General features: G+C 34.8%; 1 protein-coding gene across 1 annotated transcript in view; it reads right to left on the bottom strand.

Annotated features, from left to right (window-relative positions):
* The window catches only part of EFL1 (elongation factor like GTPase 1), a 71,342-nt gene that overhangs the window by 31,056 nt on the left and 23,531 nt on the right, over nt 1-16,755 (bottom strand). The window contains exon 15 of the mRNA XM_032195200.1: nt 15,248-15,383. Within this exon, the coding sequence (XP_032051091.1) occupies nt 15,248-15,383 (136 nt within the window). The remainder of the gene's footprint in view (nt 1-15,247; nt 15,384-16,755) is intronic.

Genomic DNA, 16,755 nt, shown 5'->3' with positions numbered 1-16,755 from the left:
TTGATCTCAGATTGAAAGGAGATTGCTCTATATACTTTGAATAAAATGTATCTGGAATAGTGACAAAATGTTTAGTGAAAAGTAAAGGTAGAATTCCAGAAAGTTATCTCAAAATACACACATGAATCAATGACAAAAGTACCTAAGAAATACAAAATAATGCAATTCTGGAGAAAATGTTCTATCTACAGTAATGACATGTTAGCAGAACAAGTTTTTGTCACAATGATAAAAATTCTCTTTTTTCCACAAAACCTAAACAATACTTAAATAATGAATTTTACTTCACATTAAATATTTCTGACAGTCTGCCTCTATGTAGATTAAACATATCAAAACCATATATTTAAAAATAAAAATACTTAGCAAATAAGACTGTTAATCCTTATCATCTCATCTCCTTTTCAACAGGATAAAAGATTGCCAGTTTTCCCCTATATTCTCATTGCTTCAATTAATGTATTATTATTGTATTTCATAGTCCATGCAACTTTGACTTCCTAAAGTATTATCTTCCTAACATGTTAACTTTTATTAACTTTAGGTCGACAAGAAAATGGGAAAAAAATATACCAAAGAGATCATTTCAAAGATAAGAGAATTCTTAAAGATACCTCAGAACACCACATAATTGAATTGGGCTTTAAAATGCTCCCCTATTTCAAAAAGGAGGAAAGAAATTAAATAGAACTGATCTTGATTTTTAATGCACCTTACAAAAGAGTCACTACCATGGTTTAATTTTACTTACATCCTATCAGTCTACATGAAGTGATAAAATCCACAATATTGCTCTCTTCAATTGTTAAAAACAGGCATGAACAGAGACTGACAGAAGATACCGGGAAGGGAGCTGGGAACTTTATATCATCTTCACATCTGAAAAACCCTTCATGTTTAATTTCCTTTTCACAAGTAACATCATCAGCCACTTCATTTGCATTCGAGGACAGAAGGGGAAGAGCCCCAGCTCCAGAAGGCAGAGTCTAAGAATGCCACCTGAAATCCAGCTAGAGATGATTGAACAGCCAGTTGCCAGCAAAAAGAGGAGTCCTGACCCCCCATTTCTGGCTTTCCTAGCACCAGCACTAGCATTTGTCAGACTCTTGCTGATCCAATTCAGAAAACTAAATAAACAGAATAAAATTAACCTAATAAAAAGGCAAATTCTCCATCTCACCCAATTTTCACTCCCTCAAGAAACAAAGCATGAATGTATTTGTAAAAGACAATGCCCTGCTGTACAAAAAGCAAGTCATCACATTAGTAAGAGGGAGACTCCTATGGCATGATGAAGCCAACCAGGAGACGAGGTTTAACAATCCGTCACAAAACTAGGTTAAAAGCCCCTTTTCCGCCCATCCCTGTGGAGCTAACATGGTCCTGAAACAAGTAAATTTGTCTCCACGCCTCACTGCCACCCCCTCTGAAACCAGATCAGGCTGGCAAACGTTTTGCTGACTACACAGAGCAGCCCGCAGATGCGGCATCGTGTATCACCCACAAGCTCCAGCACTCACTCGGCTGCTGCTTCAACACAAAGTAAAACACAGCACGTCAGCTGCTTTACTGAACAAAAGAAATGTGGCCACTTGCCACTGCTAGGTATCAGCTTTAAATGCCTTGGAAGAGTTCTGGTATATGCTTTTCATCTCTACTGAAAATGGTTTGTTTCTATTAAAAAATGGTTGATTACTGAAATGACTTTCTTCGGTTGAGAAGCAGTGCTTCCAACCCAGCATGTCATACTTCCTGATGGGATTATGTATACAAAAGAATTTGTTAAAAATGGCACAAGTTTTCAGTCTCTTTTCCAAAGTAAACGCAACTCCTGTAATCACACAGTCTCCCCTCAACAACTTTTCTACATGTTGTCAACTTCCACTAAGTTTAACTGTGACTGAGAGGAGAGGGTTCAGATATAATTAAGTTTCCACAAGTTATGTAAAAAATCAATGGCTGAGTACTGAAGGGAGACCAAAATTGGTAAGCTCACTAAGAAAAAAAAAAAAAAAAAAAAAAAAAAAAGTCAAAACATGCTCATTGCATATCCTGCTTGGAAGCAGCTGCCTGGCGACCAGCATGCACATCCTGGCTGGCCAACTGGGACATGCACAACTGGAGGGTGGGAGTAGCTTAGAGGGACGATGAGGATTTTAAGGACACCAGTCCACAGGAATACAGGCTTTGTTAAGGCCACTGCTCAGAGATCTTGCTTCTTGAAATTGCCATAAAACAACTAGTCTTTGGTGGAAAAAGTTCTCAAAAACAAAACCACGAGGGTTTCATATATTTTAGATCCTGTTTTGCATGCTTCTCAATACACAGCTCTCTGCATCAATGAATACTGCAGGCTGCCATTAGAATGCACTCAGCAGCTCCATCAGGCTAAAGACTTGGGAAACGGTGTGAATGTCATTGCTGATATTTAAATACAGTAACTGATATAACAAGAAATACCAGCAGGTTCACATTTCCATTCAGAGTAATGGGTTCACAGTTATGCAACACACAACTGTTAACCAAAAAACTTTAACATTGCATAAAGCATTATTTGTACAATTTTTAACATATGACACTTGCAAAATATCCAAGTATTTAACTGAGTATTTGTTCCTCAGTAACATTTTTCAGAAGTAGAATTAGTCACTGAAACAGATTTCTATCAGAGTTGGCAATGAGGGTACTTTAGCCAGTGAAGCTTAAACTGATAGCAACAAATAAATTGACTTATCCTTGATACATTAACTTAATCAAATATACAATATACACACTGAGTGTGTTGTTTCTTTTTCCCTCCAGAAGTTTTTTTTTTTTTTTTTTTTTTTTTCCTCCTCCAGAAGTATACTGTCTCGGTTTAGGCCTGCCTACATTCAAGTCCAGTATGTTCAAACCAACATCAAGCACCACTGAAAAACCTGTCTGCTTCAAACTCATTAGGATGACAGAAATGTCTCCTCTCTGGAAGGAAAAGCTCTCATCTGAGGTCCTTAAATTCATTACTCAATTTTTATAATGAGATCTCACTGCCTTTACACGGATAAACCCAGAACCAAAGATGCCAATACAAAACACTATCAAATTAAGTGAATTACCTACCAAACATGGATTCACAAAGAACAGCTGCAGAACACAAAGTTTCACTAGAGTCTATAACACTTTTGACAGGAGTGCAGCCTTAAAAAATGGAGCTGCTCATTTTTTTAAATCAAATACAGAGCACACCTCATTGAAGAGAATATGGTAATAGGGAAAAATGTGTTAGAAAAAAACTACATTTCTTTTATTCTTAATTAGATACAAAAAGTATTTAAATTTGATTCCAGATATCAATGCCAAAATTTCAAAATACTGTTGAGCAAAGTCAGCAGCTTTTCTGCACCTTAAGACAAAAACTCAAAAACAGTAGCCCCTTAAACATCACTCTTGCCTACCATCAACAACTGGAATAAAACAATTCTTTATAAATAAAAAATGTATACAAATGTAAATTTTGAAACTTGTAAGAAGGTGCACAAGAAGCTTTATCTATGCTTACTATTCTCAATTCATACAGTTTTGACAATGAACTTAGAATAGCTATTACTAGCCAAGTACAAATGGAGTTTACACTCGCGCTGCTTGGCTTACAATCTCTACAGAAGAGTAAATACAAGCTTTTCCACTTAATTACCAAATGATAAACAGTGGTACACAACCTAAACTTTGAGGCTAAACTATTCAGTGCTGCCGCTTTAACACTGTTGTTTAGCAGTGCTTCTCAGTTTGACATCAGTTGAGACTCCTAAATATAGCTCTGCCTTAACTCCCCCCCACAGTTCACAAGCCAGACAAAGCCAACTTTATGACTCACGCCCTGATACAGGCCAAACAACCCTCACAACACTTTTGCAATTTAATTTGAAGCATGAAACAACATCAAAATCTCAAGAAAGTACTTAGAAAATAACTCACTGTAACAGCCGTTATTAAGAATCTCTTGACTTGCAACCTTCCTATTTTTTATACAGAGGACTGAAATTCTCTTCAACTGTGCTCATGTGTAGGGAGATTATGTGCAAAATTAATTACATTTTGGTCATCCTCACACTCCCAAGCCCTCGCTGTGACCCTCTCCTGCTTTTCTAACTCCTTGAAGAAGTTCTGGTGACAACAGACAAAAGGAAGCAAAAGAGAAATACACAAAGTAATAAGAGACTTTTGTGGCTAGTTCAGATGCACAAGCAGAGGCATTTCAGAGCCATTTGCAGCAATTATTGCAAGAATGCTGTATATTATGAGCACTAACTATTACACAATACAATAAACATTTTTCACACGCGGGTGTGAAAACGTATATTGCTTCCTTCTTGATTACACAGGAGGACTGACTAAGATTAGGAAGTGTTCTAGCACAATTTTAAAAGACCTTCAAATAAATTGCACTTGTGGATTAGTGGTTTATATTGCATAAACAATGCCAGCTAGTAGAAGGGCTCTGGGATTTGCTTAGTTTATTGTTAACTAAAATATTCCCATATACTCCTCTTTTATTAGCAGGGGATAGATAAGCAAGGTAGTCAGAAAGCAAAGCTGAGGTAGAAAGAGTGACAGATGGAAAGGCAGAGAGGAAGGTGGAATATGAACAGTAAACAGGAGGAATTTTTAACACTAAAATTTGGTGAGGGGAGGCTCAGGTCAAAATGTGGATTTCAGAGTCACTCCAAAGACAAGCCGAGGGAGGTTAAGTCTAATTTCTACAGTCTGGCTGTTACTCTGCACAGAAGGCAAATAGTGTACCTATGAAAATTAAAGGGGCATTCAGATACTAGTTTTCCCATGTTTCCAATACAACTGTAACTTTTCTCAGGACAAACAGCAAACAACAAAAAGAGGAAGCCAAACAAGATCTTTTCATGTGACTGTAGCTACACTATACAGCCTCCAAAAGCAGTACATTATTTCCAAGTTGAGTTAATGAGAAAAAGTAGGCACCGTACTGACTTTCGGAGTGCTCCATGAGATTTATTTCATCTAGGGACACAGCAATTGCAGATTTTCTATACAAAGAAACACACATTAAAAACAAGAATCCAAAGTTGTTGCCATACTGACAGTGCTGTGAATCCACACCTTTACCCAGAATTGAAATAATTACAGATTTCTGTATTGCGTGAAAAACAGCACCCTCTAGACTTACATTAAATAGGATTTAGAAAACAATTTAAAGGATAAAGTAAGTTAGCTGGTTTCTATTCCCATTTCCAGAAAATTCCTATACATTTCTTTACAAGACTGCTCCCTAACTACCCTCTTATGTCAAGGAATTGTCATCATATTAACACTAACAATAATAATCATTTAGATGCCCAGAATTTTGATTGCATTTGATATTTAACTTAAAATATAATCCTTATCAGACAGTCATGCATTTGTCATGAGAAACAGAAATTTCATTTTACCTTTTCAGAAAACAAAAACAAAGAGAAGTACCTGCTTTTTTCTCTAGAACTGTTTTGTTTGCTTAAAGTATGAAGAGGAGGAAAAAATCAATTTAAAAGGGTTTCAATTTTTCATAACCTTGGAAAAAAGATTATACACAAGTAGAGAACTATAAATTCAAGAGAATTACAAATTTTCTGTTGCTACATGTAAAAAGTGTCATATACAGAGGAAAAACTTCCCAATCTACTTTTCTGAAGCTGAAAAAGGTAAGATTAAAGCAAAACTAAGTCAGAAGATGTGAAGTATGCAAGAACAGCAACAAACTGGATTTAACCAACAAAACCTACACTTCCTAGAAAAAAAAAAGTTATCTATCACTTATTCATTTTGTTCTACTTCAGGACACAGAGAGGATAAGGTGATGACTAAACTAATTTCTAGATTCAAGTTTCTACTTCCCCCCAAAAGTAACACACGGTATATTTCACAACAGAAAGATATCAAAAGTAAAAATAATTTTTATCATTAATCTGATTATCTAGGGAGGTTGGTTGTGTTGAAGGATGTATTGGGAAGAGCCTATTGTTCTGACTGAGACTGCAAAAGGATAAAGAAGCAGCACTGTGAATGAGGCCAGGCAAGAGATAAACTACGTTCCATACACATTTAAAATAACTCTCAAAGATACAGAAAACAAAGATTATCCAAACAGGTAATTTCACAATTTAATGTGAATTTTGACACCCTCCAATGTCTTTTTCAATTCTATTCTTTAGTAAAAGCTTGGGCTAAAAGACACCTATGAGACAGTATTCCTGATATATTGTTGCTCAGCTATTTGCTCCCAAGTATAGCATGCTTGATACTATGATGAAGACCTATGTTTCATAACTACCTCGGCTATGAAGCTGAAAAGCTTAATTCATCTAATAGAAACTGAACATCATCAGACCAGAACAGCTGAAGGTACGGCCAGCTGATTAAAAGTACGCACTTTGCTTAGTGATTACATAAGTGACATTGATTACAACATATTCATTTAAAACTTTTTTTTTTTTTTAATTCATGGAATGGAAAAAAAGAAAATATATAAAATAGGTCTATATGTGTATACACACACTTAAGTGTGCTATTTACACTAAGGTAAAGACAGTTAATTTTCAGGCACAGTGAACTAAAATCAGGCTTAAATCAGTGGCAGAAAAAAAAAAGAATTTTCCTTTGAAAAGCATATTCTAGATTAATGCTTATTTTCTGGAATTAGTTTTCCATGTGTTAAGTCTTCTGTGGAAGTTTGTAGTCAAAAATATTTACAGAGACAATAGCTACACAACATTCATTGAAATGTTATATTTGTATATGTGAGCAATAAATTTCAAACCTGACTCAAGAGTCGCACCCATCCATTTGGGCAACAGAATTGTTAATTCTTTGGCAATCAAAATCACGCAGCACAGCTTGAATTTCATATAAATGATTCTGAATACTACTTGCATACAATTTCAAACCAACATTTAGTTATAGAACACACTGGAGCAGACCTTGATTTGGCTATGTTAAGTTATTCCCCTACTTGAAGCCTGTACTTAAGGTGATTATTTTGTACATATTCCTGAAATGGCATTGCATTTTCATAGTTTGAATTTTAGAAAACCACAGTCATGTTAAACAAAAGAAACATTCTTCTACAACAGCTTTCTGAAAGGTAAAGTTTACTATTTCTGCAAATAGAAGTCTCCAGCACATTTAATTTGGAAGTAGGAAAACAATCCTAATACCACTTAGTACAAAGGGATGAAAAGATCATTTTTATAGTCTAACACAGATCCTTGTTAAATCGGGTAATTTTCACCTCTGTTGAAAACTGAACCTTAAGCACCAATTCCCCGAATTTTGCATTCTTGCTGAGCATCTCAGCCATTTACTCTGGTGCCATAGTGTCCAAATTCATCCCTGATCTAATGTTTCCCAGTTCATCATGCAATATTTCATGGCTGCACTAACAGGTGGGATATTCTTAGATACAGAGTTCTGACAACGTTGAGTACAAAACTGAAGTCACTTTGGTTCATCTATCATAGATCCTCATTTAGTAATGGATACATATATCTCTGAAGAGATTTTCTACTAATCCAGACAAATTAGATATATCCTGTTAGAACCACATTTATAAGAAGGGAGAAAGCGCACAGCTATAACAAACAGCCACCTAATAAACAATACTGATATTCTACTTTAAAAGAGCATACTACCAGTTAGAAAACAACACAAAAACATACACCAAGTAAATGTTATAAGTAGAGGTATTTTCCCCCAGTCAGCAGTGATGTATCTCAGTATGTTGGAAAAAATCCCACACAATGTTGCAGAGGTGAGTTTAGCCGATGGTCTAAAAACTTCACCTTGAGACTTCTATTACCATTCTACACTGGTGGCACCAACTACTTTAACACTTTTGTTCTTGTATGGTATTAAAAAATATACAAATTACGTTAGCCAAGTAATAAGTATTTTGGTAGATAACTGTTCCCCCTTTATTATACATTGTTTCATGGAGGGAGAGACTGACAATAATGCCTCAATGCTGACTAAAGAATTTAACTGTGAAACACTGGGGAAAATCCCTATCCTTTCGTTTTAATCTAAAGAGACATGGAAAATCACACCCAACCAAGTACTCACACAGAAGATTTGGAAATTCTGGAGATAAGCCAGTTAGTATCTGGGACCTAAACCCACAAACATTTAGCTATTAAAAGGCTGAGTACCATCTGCCCAGAGGCAATGACTATACAAGTCAATTCTCCACCCTTACACAAAGAAAGGGAATCGTCCCTTTAGCACTGGCCCTGAATTCTGATCCAGACTACAGACGACATTTTTAGCAATATAAAGTCATTTAATACCAGGCATCTAATAAATCTGAAGCCCCAAAGCCAAACATCACTGATTCCTGAAGCAAACATAAGTGATAAACAGAGATGACTGCCTGCACCTCAAACCCTCTTTTCCAGTCTATTTCTAGGTCTTCTCTATTAAGTAGCTCCAGAACATGTGCCTGCTGCTGTGCTGTGAACTTCTTCAAGCAGCAATGGAATGAAATTGCCCTGATTCTTGTAAGTCCCACTGCTGCCCACAGGCACATAAGTAGCAACAACAAACATCAACAAGTCTGGGCAGTTTTCCTTCTGATTTGGGAAACCTCAAGCATCAGCAGTATTTGTCTGCATACAAACCCTGAACAATCAGGAATGCTTACCTCTTATTTGGAATATTAACTATAAAAATAATTTTAATTTACATGAAAGCTCAAATTTTGCAGATAATAGTAACTAAAAGTTGCTTTAAAACTGATACAGAATGCTTCACTGAATTAACTCCTTTCCTCAAAATCTTAATTATTTGAATTTTTGACATTATAATCCAGTGTGGTCAAGAGCAAACTTAAAGGCATTTTTGGCCTGAGGAACATAATATGACTTCAACATAAATTATCTTAATGCAGCCCGATTTTAAAATATGACGAAAAACTTGCATTCCAGTGGAGAGACTAAACACATTTTTAAGATCTCATAATAAAACCCTGAAAATTAGAGCAGAGAACATTCCAGAAGCACTACAGAATTTAGAAGTGGTTTTCTTCAGAAAGAATTACTACACACGATTTCCTTTTATAGTCTTAAGAAGCTACACTCAGAAAAACAGAAAAAAGATCAAGCTACTGAAAACACCATTTAAAACTTTCAATATCAAAAGAAAAACAACACAGCTTAAAAGGCTTTATAAGGAAACCATTAACCATTTGAAACATTTCTTCCCCAAGAAAACTTTAGCAATGTTAACAGAGATGCAGATGTCAGTGTTGTATTTCTGACCTAAGACTTGTCTTACTTTTTCCTCTCCATTGATCTATGCCCTAGTGATATGTTGATATTGGTTTGAAAACAAGATCATGAATCATTTATTGCTTTTGCAATCAAGTTTGTCAAATCAAATCCCATGAACTGAAATCACAAATAAAACAATTAGCAGAAATGGTAAGGCAAATAGGGCAAAGGAAACTTATCAGATAATCAGCAAAATACACTTCTAATTTCATTTGATACCAGTGCATTAGCTGTGCACCATGCTATGCTACATTGCCCAATAAGCAGCACAAATTACTCAGCCTGCTTGTTGTAACACAAAGCAAAGAGCAGGAACTGCAAAAGGACTAAGTCCATTACAGCAAAAAGAGTTAAGAAAAAATAGTTTCAGTATCCAGCTCTGATAAAGGCCAAATCACAGATCAATTACAATGTCCTTAGCTCAAAGAAACAATTTAAACATATTCACGTTTTCAACAATTTAACTATGTATAAAACACTGACTGGTAAGAAGTTATTGTAGATGTAATAATGTCAGGTAAACTCATTGTTTCATGGAGAAAAAATATGCAATAAAATCCATTCAATTATATCTCTTACTGAATAATGCTCTATTATTATAAAGTAGTTAAAAATACAAATTCCTTTTTTTTTTTTTTTTTTTTAAATGGGGTTGTAAGATGGCAGTTAGTGATTAAAATCGTAAGTGTCCCAAAACGGAAGACAAAGGTTTGGGTTTTCTTTGTTTCATTCACTATTTTCTGCTAATTTCAGTAATATTCTTGAGAAAGACTGCCCTCCTGTGTTCACTGATCTTTTACTGATCTACACTGAGATGAGACAGGCCACACAGCTGGAATCACTTCAAGCTTTTTTTTTTTTTTTTTTTTTTTTTTAAATAATCACTTTACTGATTCAGAGATTGAAATTAGCCCACCAAATGTTTGCACAGAAATAAAAGGCTGGTGCAACAGCAGTACTGTTCCTAGGGCTTTCACATAAGGTGGTAATGCTTGCTGGCTGGCATGAATCCTAGAAAGCCATTCTGGGCCTTTAAAATGGCATCGCTGCTTGCAGCTGCTCTTTGCTTTTAACAGAGGCTGCTTATTAAAAGATCCTAAATTGTTCGATGAAGTCCTAAAGGAATAAAATGCTTGTTAGACACCTTGTAACGAGGTTAGCTATACTACTTACTACATAGCAGCTCTTCACACCAACTGCAGCTGTACAGCACACATCTTTAGAAAGGTACAGAAAAATCCGTAAGTATGTACCCATAATCACCTAGTTCCCATGTCATATTGTTTAAGCTTCAAGATTCCTTTAAATACTTTATAAATAATTAAAACGTGAAAGAACACTGTGTGGGAAAGCAAGCATTTTAGAAGAGGAAAAATCTAAGGTACCCAGCAGTCAGTCCTCCAGGAAGTCAGATCATAGAGAGCTGACACCAGGAGTGACTTCTACATCCCTGCTTTTAACATTATCATTTGATCACTTAAAGAAACAAATGCTCTTAATTTCCTAGACCACTTGATACTCACAGGGCTAACTGCATTTGAAAATATTCAGTATATTATCTAGCCTCTTAGGAGCATTGCACTAAAGCACTACAGAAGCAAGCAGAAAACTTTGCTTTTTAGCAGTACTCAATAAAACACAAAAATCACTTACGTAGTGGTACCGGGCAGCTCTATGAAAAATCTGATTTGGATATGTGTTTGCTCACATTTGTGGTGGTACTTGTGGATAAAAACAGTATACAGCTCAGTTTTAGTATGCATGTTACTCTGTACTTGTGCACACAAGCATGTGGCACACTTTGAGATACACTGGAATAAAATTTATCACTTGATGATCCTTCAATTATTTACACCTAAAGACAACAACAAAAAAATCATCACAACACTGACAAATTTTAACAAAAATCACTTATATATATAGCCACACTTTAAAAGTACTGCCAGTGCTTTCAGAAACATGGTATTATTTATTTATTTATTTATTTATTTTAACATCAGCATTTGCTTAAATTACTTAAAATCAAGAATCAGTAACTTCAGCATGAGGATCCTATCCTTTCATCTGTACATGACATCACAACGAACACTACTTCTTTTTGCCTATTTAAAATACATTTTTGTACTACCTTCAACAACTCTTTTTTTGTTACTAAAACATTTCTAACCCTTTTAGATAGAACAAGAAAGGCATTTTGCCTTTTATTATAGGACAGCAAAATGAAAAAACAGATTTTGTGCCAAGCATATTTAACAAAAAGGAAGGAATTAAAAAAAAGGAAGCTATTATGTGCATCTGGAGGGCATGTGCTTGCTCAATCTTAACTTGGGAGCCCAAATTATTTGCTGCTCATACATTCCCTTCTAATATTCCTTTGTCACTTTGGGGAATGCCCATTAAGTTCTTTTTATCCTCTTCAACCACAAAAATATCAGAACAAGTGTTACAAAATGATGCTTTTCCTGTATTTGTACTTCTCCTTTGTTGGGAAGGCAGAGGGGGAAGATTCTATATATTCTTCCCCAGGAACAAGTGAATCAGCTGTCTCCACTTCCTTACATTCTCCAGAATATTAACACTTCAACACGTGTGATAGAGGTAGTCTTGCTTTTGAGAAAATATTCTTAATGTAGATATGCAACTGAAATAATTTTAAGCTTGCCTGTAATTGTCCTATTTGCTAAACTTTTAATGCTGTTTAACAAACTTCTTGTTTTCGCTACTGGCATAGAAGCAACATTTTTTTTCACACATTAAATGACATAATAAATACTGCTTCCATGCGTTTTTCATTAACAACAAAAAACAGCTTCTTAGTATTAATTTTTCTATTTGTGTTCTAGCATCAGCAATCTCTACAGTTAGCTAAATAATACCTAATACTACTTGGCAAACAGAAGAACTTGCATACAACATCCACATTAAATCGTTTAGTATTTCATGACTAGAGCATTTATAATTTTCCTTTTTATAAGAGAAACTAAGCATTAGTAAGAAGAACTGAGATGACCAGAAATTAACAGATTTCACTCAATAGCTGTCAAACACAACACATCTGGAGCAGATACTTGGATGGCAGCAGGAATCTCCAATACAGTAGATGTTTCCTGTGCAATGGGGAGCTCATCAATAAGAACCTAAGCTGCTGTAATAGTCAATAGACAAAAAGAAGTTAAACACATTTGGGTAGCCAGATGACTGTCTATATTAAGCTCCTTTCTCCAATACATTTTTGTCATAGCAAAAGAGGACACAAATATTTAAAGCGAGTGGGGCAACTACAGTAGCTTGCTATTTGCATAGCATTAGATTATGTAAAACACAGGTCAGAGTTAATTATAGTGCCACTAAGAACATGCAAGGATATATCAGTCAACTTGTCTCTGGAATTTAATATTGAAGTGCTGCTTCTCTCCTTACAGACATAAAAGGACAAAATTTTTAGAATAGCATGTGGATTTCTGTGATCACTAAGGTCCGTGATACCTTTTCTTTCCAATGGGTGCTCAGACAGTTTTCAAAAGGTGAGCACTATACATGCCCAAGACATCTCAGAGTTAAAAAAAAAATATCCCAGCTAATTTTGAGAGGTATATTTAGGCGATATATAATTATCACATTAATGATAGAAAACACAGAGTACTTCTGTATTTGGAATTTAAGCATGGTTTTGATATACATAGTTGGAATTTACAAAACAGATTACAGTGTTTCTATTAAGATAATAATAAGCCAGGTATTTTGACAGAAAGGAATTTTGCTCTTCATAGAAAACTCCGACAAATCAGTTTTAAAAGATTTATTACAAAGCCTTTATTATCCTTGGTTCTCAAGAACTTCTTCATTTGTTTGTTTTAAGTTAAAGTTATATTTCACCCAAGGACTGCAAAAAATGTCGAATAGTCACATAGATTGCAAGGAAGAAAAATTGTGAATTATTAACTGCTATGTGGAAGGAGGCAGTATTTCATGTTTGCCATACCACTTGAAAATGACATACTGCTTAAAACTTTTTGAGAAATACTTTTGACAAAACATTTGCACTGTAAACTTGCAATACAAATTAACAATTGCAATACAGGCTCTCTCAACTTCCAGAAACTCAGAACAACTTTCCACAGCTTCCCAAAATGGCTATGCACAGTAGACAGGGAAATGGTATTTTTTTTTCAGCTGACTCTTCATGAATTCTGTGTGTTCATGGTATGTTTCATTACCTTTTCCTCTTGTAGTATTTTGCTACTAGTTTTTCAGTTTTTTAACATTTATAAGGAGATTAGTATTTTAAGGAAAAATCTAATCCGCCACAAGGACCAATGGATGAAATCCTCAACTCCACTGACACAGCCTATGTCTTAAGCCATTTCTTTGATCATTAAACCTTTGCATAAACCAGTATGAAGAGTAAAAAGGCTACTTGTTTATTGTCACCAAGCAGGTTCTTCCTTGTAAGAAACCAACAAAAACACTGGGAAAAAAAATCCCTGTACCATGAGTTTTAAAGTGGAAATAGGCAGTCATGATCAACTGTGTATTCCTTATGGCAATAATTTAATTATACAGAATAAAACTACAGAGCTTTCAGAAAAGCTTCCTTATTTTACTAGATAATCTACAAGTAATTTCCTTATATGGCTGGAGAGAAATCATCACTGTATGCTTTGAAGCTGGAAGATAAATGGCCTTTGAAACAGAAATAATTTTTATTAAGAGGAATAATGAAAGTCCTGCTTCACCATTGTTAGAGATTCCATTTATATAAAAGTATTGCATTTTCTCCTGAATGTGGTACATCATGAAACAGGTAAAATGTTTCTTGAATTTATGTAAATTAACAATACAACATTATGGAGAAATGGGAAAAAAACTAGCTAGAAGTTATTTACGGCTTTTACGTTTTAAAATTTCTTTAACATCAGATTTAAAAAAAAAAATAATTCTTGAGTTTTTATGCAGTAGGTAAAAATGAAAATCTAACTCGTCAATATGTAAACAGAACATCCAGTGATCTCAAAGAGATGACATACCAAACACAGTTTAGCTAAAAGCTCTGAGCATTAATTCTGATCTTAAGATTCTAATGCATTTCTCTAAAGATGACAAACCTTGTGTCACCATTTAGAACTTTGTTTCCTGACTAGTACGCTCTTGTTTATGGAAAAGCTACAAACCACTGCAGAGTAGTTGTTCTCAGAAGCAGAGACTACTCACAATTTTTTTGTAGGATTAGCTGTTTACAGCTCTCCCACAAATTGAAAAAAAACCCTACTTCTGAATTTTACACTCTCTAAATTCTAAGTAGTATTTTTGATATAAAAAAAAGACAAATGAAGGACAGAACAGAAAACGAATGCTATTTAATGCTCTAGAGCAAAACAACTCAAAATCTGGCACAGAAGAACATAACTCAATGATTTTGATGACTTATCATTCAGAAACATGCGCATGGAAAACGTTCAAAATTTGCCGTAGCAGTAACAAATAAGTTTTAGCACCATATTTTGCGCAGACCCTTTAATAAAAAAAAAAAAAACTACAATTATCTGCATCACTAGAAACGTCATACTACAGTGTTTCCACTGTTGAGAAAATGTTATTTATAATCCTTGCAATTTAGAAAATATTGGGCCTTACTTTTGCCTTTGGCAATTCCTGGCAGTGATGCTTACCTGGCAATACTCCAACCTGAAGATAACAGTAAATAGGGCTCCTGTAATCCCTAGTTTTCTCTTTATGATTTTTTTTTCCTACTTCACCATTAAAAGTTCACAGAAGTCACAATGAGTGCCTTCATTTTTTGCACATATAATATACCTAAAAATATTCAGAGATTTATCCAGGTTTTCTTATCATTAATCATATCAAAATAATTTCAGTGCATATTGGATGCTATGAGCATTCAATCTCTAGGAAATGAAATATTAGTTAAGTCTTACCCAGAACATTTCCTGCAGGTACTTCTTCAAGATCTTCAAGTTCTCTTCCCATAAGCAAGTAGAGATTCTCCAATGTACAGCAAGTCATATGAGGTACTAATGGCAGATCATCTGTAGCAGAACACTGGGATGACAGCTACAAGGAGTAAAACAACCAGTGTTGGATATTTATTGCCTAGTACTGTTACAAACTTCTTCCTGAAAATCTCTTGCATTTCAAAACTAAGAAATACATACTTACATATCTCACTTCCAAAAACATAGTTTTGGGGCAAACAATGAAATATTACCAAGAAAAATTAAAAACAGTGCTTGCTTTGTTGTTTAAGTGCATGCTAATTCTCGCTCACTGTTCATTGTCACTGATAAAACGCACATTAAGGTAATTTCATAAGTAATTAACTTCTACAATCACATTCTCAAAACATTTAACACCACTCTTTTCAACACTATTACACACTCTCCTGTTCCACAAAATAACTCTTTTTCCCATCACAAATTTTCTTTACATATGCACATACTGGATTTGCTGTTAGTTAATAAATGCTTAGTGTATTTTGGTAATCCCAAGGCTTAGAATAATCAGTCGAATGTGCAAGAACAAAACACATGTCCACAGTAGCAAACCTCAAACTTCCAAACAAGATAAAACTTCTTATTCATTAGCAGGTAGACTTCTGAGAAGAAAGCCTGTATTGGGCTAGAATATGCTTGAGTAAGATGCTTTTATTGGGCTGCAGAAGTTTTACGTCTTTCTTTAAATTCTGCAACTGTATTTAAACAGTATAAGGAAGTCATATTGAGCAATTAAATAAGGGGAGTTTGATCCAGACCTCTAGCAAAATCCATCTTTGAAGAAATGCCTCTGTATTGGGGATACTAAGATTCACCTGTTATTGTCTGAGACATTTCAAAATTACTAAGCAATGTCAAATCTAACTTCAGCTAGAGTCAGTCATACCTAAAAGGCTAATGATCACTTCACCTTCACAAAATTTGAAATAGCTGCTTTTAATAACATTTTAAAAGTGCAATCTCCAAGCAGGTGTTTGAGGCACCATCTTCGCATTTTGTTAAGATCATAAACGTGTATCAAGTATTTATGGACATACTCCATCACCTTAAAAAATCAGGCTGAATGTGTTCTTTTTAAACAGCAAATAATCCACAGCACAGTCTAATCAAATGGATCTAAGCAGGCCAAATAAGCATGCAGGAAACCAAAGATTCATCAAAATTGAGACTACTGTTTTCCATAAGATAATGTCTGACTGCTTCCAGCCTCCCAGTAATTTAACATAATTTATCAGGTTTTAGAAACTCATTTTCAGTAAACATTCTAATGCCTAATGAAAATAATACAGCTGACAAAGTTAAAAAAAAATAATCTTACTACATATTATTTAAATCTCCTCAAATCCCCCTGACAAATGGTGACTGTATCAGAGTAGACATTTATTTATGCTATGTTCAAGTCTTTGCACAATTTCTCTGCAAAACTTTGCAGA

The sequence above is a fragment of the Aythya fuligula genome, chromosome 11 (genome assembly GCF_009819795.1).
Source record: "Aythya fuligula isolate bAytFul2 chromosome 11, bAytFul2.pri, whole genome shotgun sequence".
Classification (NCBI taxonomy): Eukaryota; Metazoa; Chordata; class Aves; order Anseriformes; family Anatidae; genus Aythya; species Aythya fuligula.
Note: the sequence above shows the minus strand (reverse complement) of the source record. Positions and strands in the feature narration are given on the sequence as shown.